This window comes from Periplaneta americana, chromosome 10 (genome assembly GCF_040183065.1).
Source record: "Periplaneta americana isolate PAMFEO1 chromosome 10, P.americana_PAMFEO1_priV1, whole genome shotgun sequence".
Taxonomy (NCBI): Eukaryota; Metazoa; Arthropoda; class Insecta; order Blattodea; family Blattidae; genus Periplaneta; species Periplaneta americana.
The window spans coordinates 20,556,618-20,576,109 of record NC_091126.1 but is presented as its reverse complement, the minus strand read 5'-3'; the positions used below and the strand labels follow the sequence as shown (position 1 = coordinate 20,576,109).

The following is a 19,492-nucleotide window of genomic DNA, read 5'->3' as shown; positions in this document are numbered from 1 at the left end:
AAAAGTTTTGATTTTCACCAGAAAATTGCCTGCAGCTCGGCGTCTATCGAGCACAACGGAAGTTTCTTTGACTACGCGGCGACCTCTTTTCCTCGGCGAGGGCACATCGAGGCACAGAAGTTCTCTCTCGTTTTGTCTCGGTGCTAAACTAGTAAATCAATTTTTTCAGAATGTGTTATTGGGTGACGCAAAAATTTCTCTCAGTTTGCTCAAAGAGAACCGGATCGATGTGACGTAATCTCTTCCCTTGCTTTATGAATCAGAGAGCTGGCTTTGTTCCCGTAACAATTCTAATTAAGGGAGAGATATTCTGTACTGCTCCAGCGATGTAATTGTACAAGCGCAGCGAAAGGAACAAGTGACAGAGAATCCCACCAATTTGTTCGTTGGTTACAATACATTTCTCGTCGAAATGAGTCTGAATTGAATTCACCTCAATGTAATGTCACACTACCGAGACCTCAGAGTTTGTGACAGAAACCTTTCCATCAATTTTAAGACAAGCACTGTGTTCAAGAAGAACCTTCTCGGACTACTGTCCTCTAGCTTTCTACAAGACAACCATTCTTCTGTAATTATCATGTCACAGGGACACCAATAACTTCGGATCATGAATAAATACAATTTTCGGTATTCTACCATGTCTTGAAACTTAAGGGAAGAATGTATCTCCTCTCTCCGCTATGCGCCATGTTAAATTTGTTATCTTTATTGTTCTGTTTTTAAAGAACTTAGAGAAATTTTTATATGCACTTTTTCAGTCGACTATCTATGCGGAAAACAAATTACGATAGCAAAACATGTTTTATAGTACCGTAAAGAATTTGCAGTTTGAAATGTTGGCAAACAAAGAAACAAGTGCTAGGATAGTGATGAAAAACAAATGCTAGGGAAGCGATAAAATTGTGCGATAAGCAGCCTGATTGGTTGAAAGACATCCTTTCGTACCGTTTTATTGGTCAAAAGTAGTATGAAGTAGTAGAAGTGTAATAGTTATCATTAGACTTCGTTGAATTGCCACACGCAGCATGCAATCAGGTTGCCGATGTACGGTAGTATAGAGGAGGTGAGCGACCGCCCGGTCTCATAGTATAAGCAGTTCATGTTAAGAGTTGTGACCGGTCCAAATAGAGCAGCTACAGCTAATGTATACCTATGTAAGCACTTGTTTTTGCATTACTGTGGTTGGAATAGCCAAAGCTTAACATCTGTTCAGTGCAGACAAGAATTCAATCAAACTTACCACAATGAGAGTGTTGCTGTTCCAAACAATTGCCCCTGGAATACCCTTGCCCCCGCAGCCATTCTTGACCCGTTGGAAAACGTGGTTGGATGCTGTTAATTATTATCCAGAATATTACGGCAAAATAATGGAGGTAATTGATGCACTAGATGCAATAAAATGTTTATCAACAGTAATCTCACAAGAGGATTTGATTTGTCTATAAAAAATCAAAACCTCTAGTGGGACTTAATCGACTATTACACGATTAGAAGAAAGTATATTAAGATTACAAGAAATAAAGTACTCTAATACAATAAAATATTGACATACTGAAATTCTATTTCACAAATGTTAGCTTCACCAAAACGTTTTAACGGAGCCGCCATTTTCAGTTGACTGTCTATGCGGTAAACAAATGACGATCACGAAGCATGTTTTATGGTACCATAAACAATTTTCAGTTTGAAATGTTGGCAAACAAAGAAACAAATGTTAGGAAGGTGATAAAAACAGAAGAAAGTAGACAAAGATTAGAAGAAATAAAGTACTCTAATAAAATAAAATGGATATTAATTGACTTACTAAAATTATATTTCACTAATATTACCTTCACCAAAATGTTTGAACGGAGCCGCCATTTTCAGTCGACTACCTATGCGGGAAACAATTACGATCGCGAAACATGTTTTATAGTGCCGTAAAGAATTTGCAGTTTGAAATTTTAGCAAACAAAGAAACAAATGCTAAGGTAGTGATAAAAAACAAATGCTAGGGGAACGATAAAATTGTACGATAAGCAGCCATGATTGGTTGAAAGACGTCCTTTCGTACAGTTTTATTGGTCAAAAGAGTATGACGTAGTAAAAGTGTAACAGTCATTCTAAACATGGAAAAATTGTTGCGGAACGTTCAAAGGGTGTAATAAGAAGGGTAATATCCCATTCGTGACAGTTTTTTCCTTACACTTCGCATACTGATAAAGTAGAGTAAGTTTCCGACTTGTATGTGCAAATCATTTGGAACAGGCGAGGAAATGCTGGAACAGAGCAATCGTAAAATGAAAAGCGTGCGAGTATGAAATACTGTAGGGGAAATTTCTCTTCACCCACAGTCGCTGAGGGTTATTCGGGGATCAACTGATATTAGAATTTTTCGTTCTTCCATCCCGTCGGATCACGCCTCGTGTAACATAGAAGCATTCGAACATGAAAAGTGAAGGGTGCGACAAGTTCCATTGGCGTCGGATCCTAATTTCTCGAGCTGATATTCACAAGCACGCCTTCCTGTACTGAGTCAATAAAAAAAATCCTACAAATAAGACCAGGAACGGGATGCGGCGTTCCTGCTGCAGTCACGATTCAGCGACATTCTTGGATAATCAAGGGAAGCCGAGTTTGCTCCTTTCCTTCCTTCATTCTAACCCTTCCCCCTTCCTCTCTTCTATTCCGTTCCGAGCTTCTGCTCGGCTTTGTTTTGGGCAATCGATTGTACCGTTAATGCTATTCCGTTAAGTCTGATTATGTTAGCAGATAAACATCTCGGGCAAACCCCTTTGTCATGCTTCAGTACATACGTGTACACCAATCTACTCTAAATCATGTATATAGTATCGAACTTAACTGGAGCTCAGTTCATAACAATTATCACTTTCTATTTGTTATTTTAAATTTCAAGTCTTTTTTTCCGCATTGTCGTCATTCGAGGATTCATTAAACTTGCTTCTTTGAGACTTGACAGTATTTGAAATGTCTCGTAAAAGCAATACGCTTAAGTCCAGAACAACCATTCAAGATTGTACAGAAGCATCTCAAGATGAAGTTGTATACGTCTAATCCAGCGTTTCTCAAACTATGGTCCGCGGACAACCTGTGGTCCTCGAGGTCTGCCCTTATGGTCCTTCAAAAAAGACAGAAGAAAAAATAAAATTCAAACGAAGCTTAAAATCTTAGGGTGCTATTCATAGACTTTTCGCAGCACGCGCTACGAGCATGCTAAACTAGCCCCGGCTATCCACTGGTTACTAGTACAGAATTCAAATCATATCCTATCGCTAACACTGGTTTATGAATACGAAAAACGCTGATCATCCACCGGAAGCCAGCGCTAAGAATGTCTATGGATACGGCCCTTAGAGTTTGGAAATGGCACATGGCAATCGAATTTCACTTTTTCTCCCAGTACTGACTTTCATGAAATTTATTACCCCACCCGTCTATCGACTTCCCACTCTACTCTTAGCAACAAAAGAGGGATTTAAAGCACTATATACGTGGTGTTTCTCGACATATTTTCACTGCACATCTGGCGCCGCGCCTGTAACCCAGCCAGAGACCACCCGAATTCATAACAGAGGACCAAAGTACCGTACCTTAATTCAATTTTAAAATATAGGTATACTGGCATTAATATATGCTACGAAAGTGATAAATTTGCTTTCGAAGGGAACAAGAGTAAAGTGGTCCGCGGAACTGTTCTGACTTTAAAAAGTGGTCCCCACTTGAAAAAAGTTTGAGAAACGCTGGTCTAAACCATCAATCCACAGAACAAATGATGTAACAAATAAAATTTCAGGCTGAAACATATTCGAAATTTCAAGGTGCTAGAATAAAACACTTCAGAAGAAGACGACAAATGAAATTCATATATATTCGTAAATGTCAAGAGTACGACAGAAAAAAATATTAGTCGATTACAGTTTCTGAAGGTTAATCGACTAAACTTGCCCTATAAACTTAAACACAGACGTGTGTATCTAGAGTATGACTCAAAAAATTTTAACTTACACAATTTTTAACTACACCTACTGTTAACCTTATAATCTATCCCTGTTGGGAACTACAATTTTACAATATTTTATCTGTGGTTAGTAGTGTAAGTCCTAAGTGTGCAAAAGTGGGTTGTTCATGCTTTCCGCGGTGAGTTTACGAAATATTTCCAGCGTTATTTTGTTGCGTTTTTAATACAAAAATTGGGAATATTATGAAGAGAACAGGGGAAAAACAAAGTCACAATTCTCATAAGGATGGTGTCCTCATCTAATTCAATATATTACTGAACAATTTATGTGTTTTTCTTTTCAAAACTGGTAAAGAAAGAAAACATTTTGTGCGCTGTTAATGTTTTCCGCGATGCGTTTGCGAAATATTTCCAGCTTTATTTTGTTGCGCTTATAATACGTAGAAAAAAATATATTAGTTGGTGCGCTTTCAATGTTCTCCGGGACGGACGGACGAAAGAAAGAAAGAAAGAAAGAAAGAAAGAAAGAAAGAATTCGAGAAGAAACATTTACGAGGTAGGCCTACGCGGAAAAGGGTAATTACAAGGGAAATTGGAGTTGAAAGAATAATTAATGTGACCTCCTAGCCTGTTGGCCACTTGTCTCACTCGATTTTCGCAAATCCATTTCAAGGAACATTCGAGAATATTTAAAGAAGAAAGGCCGAAAATGGACGTAACCTAACAGATACCACGTGAGGGATATCAAAAGCATGACAGAAAACAGCAGCAGGACAGGATAGCCGAATATGTTAAAAGCCTGATCAACGAATGGGGAAAGGGGGCGCTGCAGTCCTTGCAAGAGAAGGGATCTGAGCCCTTGCGCTGTGCGCTCGCCCTAGAAAACCGATCACGCCACGCGAAAGGCTAGTCTCCGATTTTTAGGAGGCTTTAATTTGGTAAACGCAAAATTTATGTGGAAGGGGAAGATTTCGGTTCGTGGCCCAATTATTTCAGGTCTCATCACGATATTTATCTTGGCACCTTACGAAAACCACGGAAAGCCACAAGTACGGTGAGTTGACTCAATTTAGGAGCCTAGACAATCGGCTGTGAAATTATTCCTACAAATTATTGCCCCATCGATGCTGAGAGAATATTGCGGTGAAGGGTGTAAGAAGAAAATGAATGTATGTACCTGGAGGTGATTCTGGCTTCCAGACGAGATAATCGATACGTCTGCGAAGTTTTCTTCAACTAATCACTACTACCACCACCATCGAGTCGAGTGACAAGACTGGATCGCCATCGTGCACGCCACCGCAACTGTGCTCGTGTCCGCCACCGCTATCATAGCCTTTAGCCTGACGATCCATAGTTGAACTCAGGCGTGGGTTCGATTCCCGCTTGGGCTGATTACCTGGTTCGATATTTTTCAGAAGTTTTTCCAAAAATATAGGATGATAGTCACGTAATTCATGGTGCGTGTCTCCTATGTTCTATCTAGCCAAATATAAAATACATAATAAATAACCTAGAAGTTGATACGTCACTGTTAAGTACCTATTTTAAAAGAACATAGACATAAAATGGTGATCTAATTTAATAAACTTAATTTATTATAGTTCGCGATTTTTTACTATGTAGATTAAACTGAAAGATGAAACAGTCTGGTTTGTATCAAGCAAGAAATATTAGTAGAGTATTAAAAGAAATTGCCGTATACCAGTGATGTCAAATCAAGTGCATTTTTCTGACCTTGACTTCGTGCGCGGGCATCAAGCGCTAAGTATGGAAAGAGGAAGGGTTGTGCACATGAATAAGCAACCTGTTGGATTAAGAAAACAGTGGTGCACAAACTTCAAACAGAACGTGAAATTTTATGTCGTTATTTTTATATGGCTTCTTTCTGTTTAATATTATCTATCTTGTCTGTAAAACAAAAGTACTAACACTGATTTCTTAATATTGCACTTGTGTTTTAAATGTTAATAACATAATAGAGAGTTAAGAAGGAATATTGACTTAAATTCCATAGTAGTATAATATTATACTGTATTAAGTGGATGAAACACATCATTCATAAAGAAAGTGACATTCCAAAGAAAGAGATTGAGTATGACATGATAAGTTGGAATTTATATTGATGGTATCTTTAGCCTTACAAAAGTAATCAATAAACTAATCAAAACAATATAACAGTACAAAGCAAAGTTACCTAGGTACTGTATTTGTTTTAAGTGTAACTAATATTACATAACAAAACTCTTATCGTATTCTTTTGAAGTGATATTTGTGAGCAACTTCCTATCATCAGAATATTAAATTAATTTCTCGAAATCTGCTGAAGCTATAGAACTGACACATTTACAAAACATGGGCACGTATCTTTTGCTTATGATGTAACTGTAGTTGCTTTGTTAATTCATTTCCTTACAAACAATTTCCATGCGAATATTTTCAAAATTTTCAATACACTATCTTCAGTAATACGTATATACGGTATATTAGATTTACGAAAACATTCTGTAAGGCTACTAAATAAATAGGCCTATACCTGAAAATTTCAATTTTCTATAAAAAAAAGTTGAGAAAATATTTCTTTTGAAAAAAAAAATCAAACTTGTGAAAGGTGAGCATTAAAATTAAAACTTACATCCTTATAATGCACTTATACTTCTCAGGCAAATCTAAAAATTAACATGGATACAGTTTTAATAGCTTCTCTTCCCTTTATTTATTGCATCAGTGCTGGCCATCCCTGAATATAGCTCGACCAAGCGGCATATACCACCTCTTTCGTCTGTATCTTTCCTTTCCGCTGTAAAGCGCTCAGGCTCTCCTGGGCTCTAAAGCGCGCGCTTGCTCCTGTGGGCATCAATTACAGGTCGCTAGTAGTAATCCTCCTCGTTTCTGGGTAATTTCACCCGGCTTAACAAATACTTAAAAAAAAATCCATTATCAAGTCTCATTATAAACAAGATATTTATACATTTAAATTACATTTTACTAGGGAAACAAAAAAGTAAGCTCAAATTAACTCTGAAACTCTACGACCAAATCCAAAGTGCAGGTATAAATGCCACTGTACTTTGGATTTGGTCCTAAAGTTTCAGAATTAATTTAAACTTACTTTTTTGCTTCCCTTGTAAAATTTTCTCTTTGGCGCTTAGTAGGTTTACACTCTGAGACGACGATTTAATCTTTATTTTCATAACGTAAAGATTTCATTTCATTCAGTGTTCTGCCCAAGGACAGGTCTTTCACTGCAATCCCAGCTTTCTCTAATCTTTCCTATTTTCTACCTTCCTCTTTGTCTCCTTATGTGATCCATATATCTCATTGTCGTCTATCAGCCGATATCTTCTTCGGCCCCGAACTCTTCTCCCGTTCGACATTCCTTCCAGTGCATCCTTCAGTAGACAGACGTAAATATTATATTAGAAATAAGTAAAAAAAAATGGCTGAATACCTTTAACGACCCCAAAGTACCGGGGGCAGTTAAGTCGAGTCTCCAAGTAGGTATAAATTATAAATTGCATCCCATCTACTTCGTGGGGTACGTACAGTAGCCTTCCCATATACGTAGTTCTACAAACTTAGAGCTGACGCTTCTCTTTTCTCTTATATGAAGGAGGAACTCGAAGGCTTACATTGCAGCCTAAGGCTTATTTTGCTTACCAGTCCCATTCTGTGAATGATTGGGTAGCCGAATACCGAGCTCTTGTCCAAGTACAGCACGCCGCACCGTCATCTTAACCCGGGCTATGTATGGATGTGAATTAATAATGGCGAAATGAGTTCGAGGTCCAAAGCCGAAAGTTACCCAGCAATTCTGTTTCAATTGTTTGAGGGAAAACCCCGGAAAAATACCCATCAGGTAACTTGTCCCAACCAGGATTGAACCCGGGCCCGCTCATTTCACAGTTAGACGTGCTAACCGTTATTCCACAGCGGTGGGCAGAACTGACGCTTACACAAGTCTTAAAACTAGTGTTATAGGATGTAATCGATTAATCGATTAATTTGTTGTAAGATTAATCGATCAAAAATATTTAATCGAATAATCGAGTCGATTAAAATTAATCGGTTATAGTTGATACTAATTATTATTTTGTTAATACAAACTCATACTAAAAATTCCGACAATATTTCTCTCTCGGAAATTGCTTACTTAAAAGCACAATAGTACTGTTATTTTCTAACTGTAAACTAGGTAGCATAGGGAAAATCTTTGCACAAACATTTCAGAAAGAGATGGAGATATGAGGACAAAGACCTAGTCTACCTCTATTGAAAGTTGAAACACAATGTGAAACCCTTATTAAGTTTTATGGTTTTCCAAGAAAACTTCCACCTTGTTGTCATCTCATCTTCCTAGCATATGAAATACATACTTTTGTGGAATTCGTCCCCCCCATCCCTTATAAAATAGCCATGCCTACACTGTGCAAGTGAGAGCGTAACTACATTCTTCTGTTTCCAAAATCTGGTAATTCGATTACAATATGGGGCAGTCTTGTTTCGACCGCTGTAGTTTTGCAGTTGCAGTTTATGTACTGAGTTTGTATATGAAGGTTGCGTGTTTAGTTTGATAAAGAAAAAAAAAACAGTCTTCTATGGTTTGTGAAAAGTGTGAACTCTATTAAAGTATGTCATATGAGAATTTGAGAGGAAAAACTCGGTGAAAAGTTTGGATTTAAATTGAACGATCGTGGAAAAGTGCTTGATAGAAAAAAGTTTTTCGTGTTTAGTGATGCAGGAAACATTGTTACTAAATGTAGAGCGGCACTTAATTCGGAGCATGTGAATGCACTCATGTTTAAAATCATGGATGAAGCAGTATTAACTAGGTGAGTCTTCATACTTTTTGTTATTTGAGGGAGTCAGAAGCAAAGGGATATAAGTGCATTTAAGTTATTTGTGAGAAAATGTGGTTGAAAGTACTTTAGATTTCGTAAATTCCATGAACATTTTTTTTACAATTTTAATGTGTGGTGTGATTAAAAGATGTATTCCTTTGCCATTAAAATTTTAGATGTTTTAACTTCTTCTGGATGCACTTAACTCATGTTCTTAGAAATGTCACTTGTATCCCTTTGCTTCTGACCCCCTCATTTATGTTTGTCTAAAAAATTCCCGGAAAATTTGACACAAATTATAAGCCTCATAATAAATATGTTAGTAGGTAATTAAAATAGTTGTTTTGTGATATAACGATACAATATAATCGATTAAATTCAAATAGTTAATCGATTAAATATTTTGATCGATCAACAGCACTACTTAAAACACGTTACTGTGTTTCTGCTATCTCCTTTCCTACGGAGGAGTTTGAAGGTGAGCACTGCAGCCTTTAGTGACTTATTTTGCCTAAACACACTTTTACTACGAATGAAACATTGGGGATGGCGTTCGTAGCATAGTAGCACTCAAGGACACAGTAGCTATCACTGTTACTCATTCCTCGTCGGCTTCAGCAGATAACAAAGTTGCCAGATTTTGTATTATATGAAGTACATACGTCCAAATCGTTCTAATATCGGTTGAGTTTTCACGGTATATTGTGAGATTACTGAAGTATATGGTAAGCATGAAAATCAGTAGCATCAATATAGACGAGTACAGCACCCTTAAAAACTATGTGAATTACAAACAAACAGATTGGCCATTCAATAAGATTGATGACTTCGGGCGGGATGTATAATACTAGTTGTCTATCAATGTTGTAGCAATCACGTACACCCTACGCTGGACATCGTTTCAAGTGCAGTGCAAAAAACAAACAACAAGGTGCATAAATTTCGAATTTCACTACATGAGAATCACACTGATGGAAATAATAGGATAGGGGCTTCTCTTTAAACCTCTCTGCTACCAATGGGGTGTAATAGGATTACCCAACTGATGATTTTTGAGTATTGTTTCCATTTTTGCCCATATTTATTTTTATACGTTATACGTCTACTAACATCTGATGATTTTTTAGTATTGTTTCCATTTTTGCCCATATTTATTTTTATGCTCGACCATGCCGAAATGTAGTAATTATACACCTGGTAGCAGTCCTTTAATGCATGTCATTAAAGTACACCTACTCATTAAAGTACAGGTGTTCAGCCAATGACAAGTCAGCTTTGTACCGTTATAAAACCTCAGCCAATGACAAGTCAGCTTTGTACCGTTATAAAACCGCAAGTATCGATTATTCTCGGATATGCAATCGAAAGAGAATTAGCGAAAAGTCACGGAGGCTGGAAATCCAATACTGTCGCAGAAGGTTATGTTCTTTTACTATAATAATTAGCGTTAATTGTAAATAATATTCAAATAAATTCAATTTGTCATCTCGTTTTTCAATGTCTAATTTAATTTCAATGTTATATCAAAGTTAATATTCAGTTTACTCTGTAGGTTCTTATAGGCTGTCAAGGTCAATGTGGACATCTGTTCCTCGGAAAAAATCAATACTTTCGCGTCTGCGCACATCTCACAATTTACGAGGTATTGCTCAAGGTCAGTTAGATATAAATAAAATGAATAATTTCAAGTTAGAAATATGGTCGAGCATAAAAAGTCGTATGAAACTCGCCTATAATGGTAATTAAGAAGCTCGTATGAAAATTATGAAACTCGCTTGCGCTCGTTTCATAAATATCCATACTCGCTTCTTAATTACTATCATTATAGGCTCGTTGCATAATGTACTATTAAAATTCCTTGTATTTGCCTGTTATATGTCTACTAATATTTTGAAATAAGAATAACATAAATAATTCATGTGGGGTGATCTTGTTACCCCTCTTGGTAGTCTGTGTCATGGAAATTCTAGGATATTAAATTCAATGTGTAGCTAAGTTTTATTCATTTCTGAGTTCGCCTGGTTATAAATTATTTTATTACGTGTTATTTATGACATTATTCATATTGTTATTTATATTATCGTGACCTTTGGTTTCCAATTTTTTATGTTATGGTTATTCTAAAAGCGATGTTTTTAGAATTATTAGAGGACCCTTTATTTCAAGATGACCATTATAGTATAGGTAGTATTCGAACATTTTAATTCTAACAAAGAACTAAATTTTGTTTTATTGGATTTCTATTTTTATTTATTTATTTTTAGAAATTTTAAAGATTTTTTACAGTTTTATTTTATTATAAACAAATTCTGTGAAGATGTTCATGGATGTATACATTGTTTTCCAATATTTAAATTTCAATAAATAACTGAAATGATTTCCAATTTATGTTATAATACTGTGACATTCATAGCTTATAGCTGTGTTGTGTACTATGTCAAAATTATAAAGTTTTGAGATGTTGATGGAAGTGAGGCAAGTTTAAATTTACATATACCAAACACATAACTAATGCTAACCATACATATAATAACATAAATACAGACTGGAAATCCTACACATACAACCCAAAAACCAAAAACTTAACACACTAGAACAATATGAAATCTACAGACACACTAAAACATACCCTAATCAAATTCTCAACACAAGATCAATTTCAGAACACACACCATTTGACTCAACTCTTCATCACACGAACGCACCCACACAACAGGCAGCCATGTTGAGATGACGCCGAGACACAGAAAGCTCTGAGGATGGTGTCAAGAAGCACCTAAAAAGCTGTAAGCCGCACATGCTTACATAATTAACACGAGTAAGTTCGCCATTTAACCAATTATTTAAATTTACTGTATACCGGTATGTCATCTTATAGTTTGAACAGTAACACATCTAAAGTTTCTCATTTTGGTATACGTTTTCAGGAATATAGAACGAGACTTTAACAACTCTGTATTTAAAAAAAAACAGGGCGATTAGTTTATATTTTTACATTTTCTATAGATCTACAGTCAATAATACATAAATTGTTATATATTACAAATTCTTAACAAAGACTGGTATATCATTTTGATGGGGGTAATTGTATTAACCTCCTTGGTATTAGTAAGTTGTAATATACCTACAGCAGATAGCAGGAGGGTTAAGAGACATGCTTACCGAATCGAAGTAATGGAATCCAGACTTAAGAGGCAGATTGAATCTGCTGCGTCATTCCAGTGGACTAGAATATCAAGTTTATATCTTGATGAAAAATGGTACGACAGACATAAAAGTATTTTTCACCGATAGTCAGGTAAAAATGTCCTTCGAACTGGCAATTTATCTACCGGGAATGGAAAAATTTATCACACTCTACTTCGAAGGAAGAAATGGTTTTATTCCCCGAGCTCTACAAGTAACATATAAGAGCATATTGGGTGCCCCAGCTGACTATCATAGATCTATGTCTACACTACATATATTTGAAGAATGGTTGGGAGACATGCTGAAAAACTGCTTGAAGGACAGTCCGTAATCATTTGGATAAATCTTCGTAACATTCTCAGCTTCCAAATCCAATACCCACAACTCGTGAAATAAATAGAAAATTCAGAGACCTACATAACGTAAGATTATCACTCCACGATCTAAAACCGTATTACAGTTACTCCTACCAAAAGAGCAATCAGTATGCAGTAGATGAACTGGCGTTAAAATACGGACATATTGTTTTGAAATTACTTCAGTATCACAGTTCTTTCAACCTGATTGGATATATGTGGTCTGAAATGAAGAAAGGAATGTGCAATAAAAAAAAAACTTAGTACGAAGTGTCCCCGAAGTTAGGGAACTTATAAGAAAGTTATGAAGGAAATTGACAATAAAAAACATTGGCCAAACTACATTGAGCTTCTAGAGGCGACAGAAATAAAATATCTTGCTATTGATAACAAAGGAGGAACTGAGTAACCATCTGTAGTGATCAATTTGGACAACACCAATACGTCACCTCCATCGTCGGTGAGAGATGGATTCAAACCTCAGTGAACAGGTAAATTTTCTTATTTATGAGAGTAGGCATATAAAATTATTTATAGATAATAATAATAATAATAATAATAATAATAATAAACAAATATATTCACACTGACATAAATGTCACTAGTAACAATAATGTCAGACTCTGAAATTTTAGTAACGTATGGTTCATTTTGCGCGACATATTGCAACACTGTTTTGCCGTGTATCGAGTTCCGTAGCAACAGTGAGGGTTTCGGTAGCTGGCTTACTTCGTTTATTCCTTTCCCAAGTTTTTTTGCAAGGAAATGGACAGCATGATATTCACTTGTAATACAAAGAGTTTGGACCTACACCGATTTTGGATAATCCACAAATTCTTTCTCCCTCATTCAAAACTACACACTTATAAGTAGATTTTTAATATAGCTTTCCGTAACAAATTCTTACGAAATATGAGAATTGACATAAATGATATCAAATATAAAATCAGATCTGATGTAAAGGCCACGTATTTTCTCATTTTATATTTTACATAGTTAATTAATAAACTTGTTATTTTAGTAACACTGAATAAACAAATTATAGTCAACTATCACAAAATATTACACGAGAGCTGTTCGGCGATAAATTTACTAACGGGACAGTTCGTAAATTTGTCTAAAGTAAATAGACAGTACGACCAATATATATTTCTATTTCACAAATGTCATTATAGTAACATTAACAAGCTTGGTACATAAATAAAAATGTAATTAAAGCAATAAGTGAAATAACTCACGACATTTCTTCGCAGCCATTTTCTCTTCACTGTAACTGGATCATCGTCGAACATCGGATTTGTCAGTCTCTCTTGTCATACACCGCCAGATATAAACAGATTAAATAGTTTAGCTCATTATTTTGTCGTTATCCAACCTTTAAATGACACTTTCGAAAGCTGTTACACTACTAATTAATTGTATCAAAGACATTTAGACGTCAAACATTCCATAGGACCTGTCCCGTAACACACTGCACCGAGAACCACTGTATGTAATACGTGTAGCGATAGCTTAGTAATTCTTAGATCTTCATACTAAAGCGGAAAATATGTTGCAGCATAGTGGAGCCATCTCTGTATAGATAATGAAAACCCGTATTTTATTGCGCTAAACGGAAGGCAGTTAATATGAGCTGATAGAAATAGTGGTATAAATCAGGTGATTTTATACTTATTGTTCAATTTTATTCACATAATATAAATTTTATAGGCTACAAACTGAATAGGTTATCTTGAGATCGGGAAATACTCGTGGTGAGGCAACTATATTTTGAAAAAATCGCTGTCTACCGATGTCAACTACGTCGGAGTTCTGTGGTAAAAGTAAGAATTTTCCATAGCTCGACAAACTCATTAATTACACACAGTATATAACAGTGTGTCCCGCGCCGTGGCGTCGCTGTCTAGGACTCGCGTTACGGAATGCGCGCTGGTTCGAGTCCTCATGGGGGAAGACATTTTCTCATGAAATTTCTGCCAGTGTATGGGACCGGTGCCCACCCAGCATCGTGATGCACTTGGGGAGCTACGATAGGTAGCGAAATCCGGTTGAGAATACCAGCTATGACGGCTGGGGGGATCATCGTGCTAACCATACGATACCTCCATTCTGGTTGGATGATCGTCCACCTCTGCTTCGGCATGTGGGCGTGAGGCCAGCAGCCGGCTGGTCGGTCTAGGCCCTTCACGGGCTGTAGCGCCACGGATATAACAGTGTTGTTTCTACAGTTCTATTTTCCAAATAAAACTCTAATTTATCTTATGAAAATATATAATTTAATTTATTTTCATATGAGAACTATTACACATGGACTTTGGAACATATTAAAGTCAAAAAATAAAATATACATTTCTGAATACACTAAACTAAATAAATAAATAAATAAATAAATAAATAAATAGTGTTTTACTGAACAGCGATCGTGTGCTGAAGGAGACAACTTGTTGAAGGAATCACGAATTACTAGATCATAGATATTGAAAATGAGGTTCGGTGAAGCGAGAAGATATTATTATTATTATTATTATTATTATTATTATTATTATATTTTGTGTCTTTCATGGACACATTCCTTCAATTTTTCAATAGTTCAATCAATTATACCATGTTTTGTGTTTGTTATGATCCATTAAGTTTTGCTGAAGTATTTTAGGACGATGTTAAATACACTAGCCTTAGCCTTCTGCATTGACTTGAATTTGTTTTTACTGGTGTACAAGCAAACGAGAGAGCCATGAATAGAGCGTCGATTTAAATCTGTTTCTGGCATCACTATTCAAAAGCTCTTTTACATCTGTTATCTACCAAAGTTATGCAATTTAAATTGCAGAGTATTGCATTTCACATTTTGGTTTCATAGGAAAACTATAAAGTTGTTTGAGTTTATTACATCTATTATGTAAGCTTTCCGTTAATTTTGTCAAATACTAATGTACTGAGTATGATTTACTGTATGTATAACTGCCCATTTATCAGTATATTTCTATCCCAGTCCTTTTCTATGAATAAGTCTGTTTTATCTCGCATGGATTTTATTCACGGTAGATTGTCGGTTAACTCTATACTTTCAAAAAAAATTGCAGAAAACTAACGGTTAAATTATCAAGTCTTCATTTATAATTAATCTGCAACATTGTATGGCATTCAGAGATGTTCTGAATGTTTTCAATTGGAGTTTCTACAGTAAGTCACTATGTTTCATTCCTCAATAGAGTTTTCTTAATCTATGACGCTACGGCACGAACAAAAACATTGCCTCACACAGTGCGACTGTAGTACGCACGGTTCAAAGGTATTTGTCGGATGTAGCATGCGTGCGGTATATTTCAGTCTGTTGTGAGTTACCAGAGGGGTTACTTATTCATGGGTAGTGTAGTAGTAGCTATTATGTTTTTCTAATTCTTTCAGAACCTGAAGGTATTAGTCATTCTCGCGTAACATAGTGCAAGCTATTTTATTCTCTTACTAGCCGTACCCGTGCGCTCCGCTGCACCCGTAAGAAACAAATATAAAGTAATTACATAATTAAAATACGACATTCGTGTTTGATAGAAAAATAAATCGTTTAAATTGTACTTAAAAATTAAAATGCGATCATTTTGATCCAGAGACCACTTATTTGGTGCAATGACAATTCCTTTAACATGTTTCTTAATTGTTATTACTAGACTTCGAGGAATTGCCACGAGAATCGCAAGGTTTACTGCTCACGTGGTATAGACTGTATGAGAAGGGTGCGTGCAAAGGATGGAGTATGCCTCTAATGTAAACACTGAGCAGTATACTGCGATTACAATAAAACCTGTATCCTGCATTCAAGAAATATAATGAATGATCATTGAAGCAGGAAATGTCTAAACATGTAAATACACAATTATTTTATAGTGAGATATATTAACTCTTAAAATTTAATGCAAGATACTCACATCATCCTTGGATATGTGCATTGCAGTGAAGAGTTACGTACATTTTGAGCGACTGCAAAGTAACCTCCTCCGATGGTCACTTAAACAGTTTTTATTTTGGGAAAATGTACGTTCAACATCACACCATGTAATACGTACATATTTGAAGAACGGAAAGTCACTACGTTTTAGTACACCAACTTCAAATGTCTTATCGTGACCCGACAGTACATAATTTATAATACGAAGTTGTGAACAGGCAGAATTTTTAGCAATAATGTTTCTCAACTTACATTTCATTTTTTCTGAAATTAGTGAATTGTTATTTTGGATAACGGTTTGTGATACTTTATCCACTATATTAAGGGCTTCTGAGAGTTGTAGTTTAGACGATTCTAACAGGATGATATTTTGGACACTATTTTAAAATTAGAATCAATGAACAGAATATCTTCCAATAGCTGTTCAGAAGGCAATGATTTTACAGCTGCAACAGCGGAACTGTCTGTGCAATCCAATGCATCAATTACCTCCATTATTTTGCCGTAATGTTCTGAATAATAATTAACAGCATCCAACCACGTTCCCCAACGGGTCAAGAATGGCTGCGGGGGTAAGGGTATTCCAGGGGCAATTGTTTGGAACAGCAACACTCTCATTGTAGTATGTTTGATTGAATTCTTGTCTGCACTGAACATATGTTAAGCTTTGACTATTCCAACCACAGTAATGCAAAAACATTTGCTTACATAGGTATACATTAGCTGTAGCTGCTCTATCTATTTGGACCGATCACAACTCTTAACATGAACTGCTTATACTACGAGACCGGGCGGTCGCTCACCTCCTCTATACTACCCCACATCGGCAACCTGATTGCATGATGCGTGTGGCAATTCAACGAAGTCTAGTTATTACATGCAACCATAGTTTAATGAAGATTGACATATTTAGTTTTAATGTGTATACTTTATATTACTTGCTATATGTTTCCATTGAATTGTGGTAATAACTTAATTTTAACCCTTGTTTTCTACGTCTTCAGTAAATGGCGCTTGGTCCACTATGTTTCTGAACCCTTCAAATAATTTAAATAGTGGTACAGTATATATAGTGATATGTAATTATATTTCTTTCTTTCGAAAATGTAAGAATTCATGATATCCTATGTACCGCTGCCATGGAATGAATAAATTTGTTTTTCCTTCCTACTCAAAAATTTTATATTTTGCACATAGGAGTTACTGCATGAACAACAACGCTATAATCTGAGGCGGCGGAGAAAATGTATTGTATCGTTATTTTAAAAGTCTTGTATATCCTTAAATATCAGTCCTATCAAACTTTTGCATAGAATAGAACTTAAAGAAACTTTTTTTATGTAATATTTTTCACAAAAATCAATAATAAGCGAGATATTTCGATTTATTTAATTCAGTCCCCCTTATAACCCCCCTTTTAAATAATGTATTTTGAATGCCATATAGCCTAAAATCTAAGTTACAACGAACTTAATTTATATTCAAATTTTCATCGAAATCCGTTCAGCCATTATCGCGTGAAAAAGTAACAAACATCCAGACAAACAGACAGACAGACAGACAAAAATTTGAAAAAAGCGATTTTCGGTTTCAGGATGGTTAATTATACATGTTAACACCAATTATTTTTAGAAAATCGAAAATTACCAGAAAATTTTTGGCTACCGTACAGATTTATTATTAGTATAGATTATTTTTTGTAGTTTTAAGTTTTACGAAAAGTGGAAGAAAATACTCGCCAAGATATTTCGAACATTTCTCAAGAAGAGATTGTCGGAAACGTAAAAAAACGTGTTCAAGTAGGACACTTGGAACTTCTCTTGTAACACAGGTAACATGCAATTATATTCATTTTTAAATTGTTAAAAAAATCCCGCTAGTAGTATATTATTCAACGATCGTGTAATGATAGCTATTAAGACACGAGTATGAAGTAAGTTACGACGTGAGCTTGGGACGGTAGTAAACTTTGTAAAAGTATTAATAATAATGTTTATGTGAGAGTTGCATGCACTGTTTTTTCTACGACCAGTTACATAAGTGGAGCCTAGTCTAGTGGTGTCGCGAAATCAGCACGGAAATTTATGATTTTGAAGTTAAGGCTGGTTCACAATAAACCGGGAACGGAAACGACAACGAGAACGGAAATATTATTAAAATAAATATATTTAAATGCGAGCATTCACAATTAACTATTGTGAATGCTCACATTTAAAGACATTTATTTTAATATTATTTTCGTTCTCGTTCTCGTTGTCGTTTCCGTTCCTGGTTTATTGTGAACCAGCATTTCGGGAATGCTGGGTGCTCCTCTGTAAAAGATCGCATATAACCGTACGACTTCACAGCGTTCAAGCAGGGGTTTAGAAAGTGTTACAGTAAGCAAAGAATTGAAGTTGTAGGAAAAGCCACAATCTTATAAATGTGACAATTTATGTTATAAGTGCCTGAGATACGTCATGCACAATAATGATCAGCAGTAGTAAATAAATTGTAATGAATTTATATTACAACTTCTACAAAAGACAAAGAAATAAGGTACAAATATTTGAAAATTAAAAATATTTGTGAATCGGTAAATTACATTACTAGGAATTTTTGATGATTATTAATATTTTTATTTTCTATTCTTTTATAATAAAAAACATTCTGGTAATTTAGTGATAACTTTACAGCACACCGCTATAGTAAGTTTTATTTTAATATATAAAATTCACGTGACACAGTTTGAAAGGCATTCAAACAAGAGATGAAACCGTATGATGAAACTAGAAGGTTCAAATATAATTACGAACATAAAAACAAAAAAGTGGATTTCCTTAACTTTTCAGCATTATTTCACCATATTATCCCCTTAACTACCTAGAATACCACATTTAAAGTTAACAAATATTTAGCAATCTGTTAAGCCAAATTAGTGTTGAATACATGAAGAAGCAATATTTAGCAAACTATCAAAAAGTTTAACATTCATTAAATGTTCTAACAATGCTTGGAGAAACTTTCAGGGATTTAAAGAAAGTCCGGTCACTACCACACCACAGTCTAGTATATGGGCTATTCCATATGAATTCGATCAGTAAAAAACCTTGCATTTTTTATACCCTAATTTTTTCCCTATTTATACAAGGTGCTGAGGAGAGTGCATTTGCAAAAATATACTATCGAAAGTCAAACGGTTTTCGTATTGTTGAGCGAC

General features: G+C 35.4%; 1 protein-coding gene across 1 annotated transcript in view; it reads right to left on the bottom strand.

Annotated features, from left to right (window-relative positions):
• The window catches only part of LOC138707517 (uncharacterized), a 636,564-nt gene extending 622,775 nt beyond the window's left edge, over window positions 1-13,789 (bottom strand). Inside the window, exon 1 of the mRNA XM_069837043.1 lies at window positions 13,586-13,789. Coding sequence (XP_069693144.1) covers window positions 13,586-13,604 — 19 coding nt within the window. The 5' untranslated portion in view covers window positions 13,605-13,789. The remainder of the gene's footprint in view (window positions 1-13,585) is intronic.
• Between the last annotated feature and the right edge of the window lie 5,703 nt (window positions 13,790-19,492).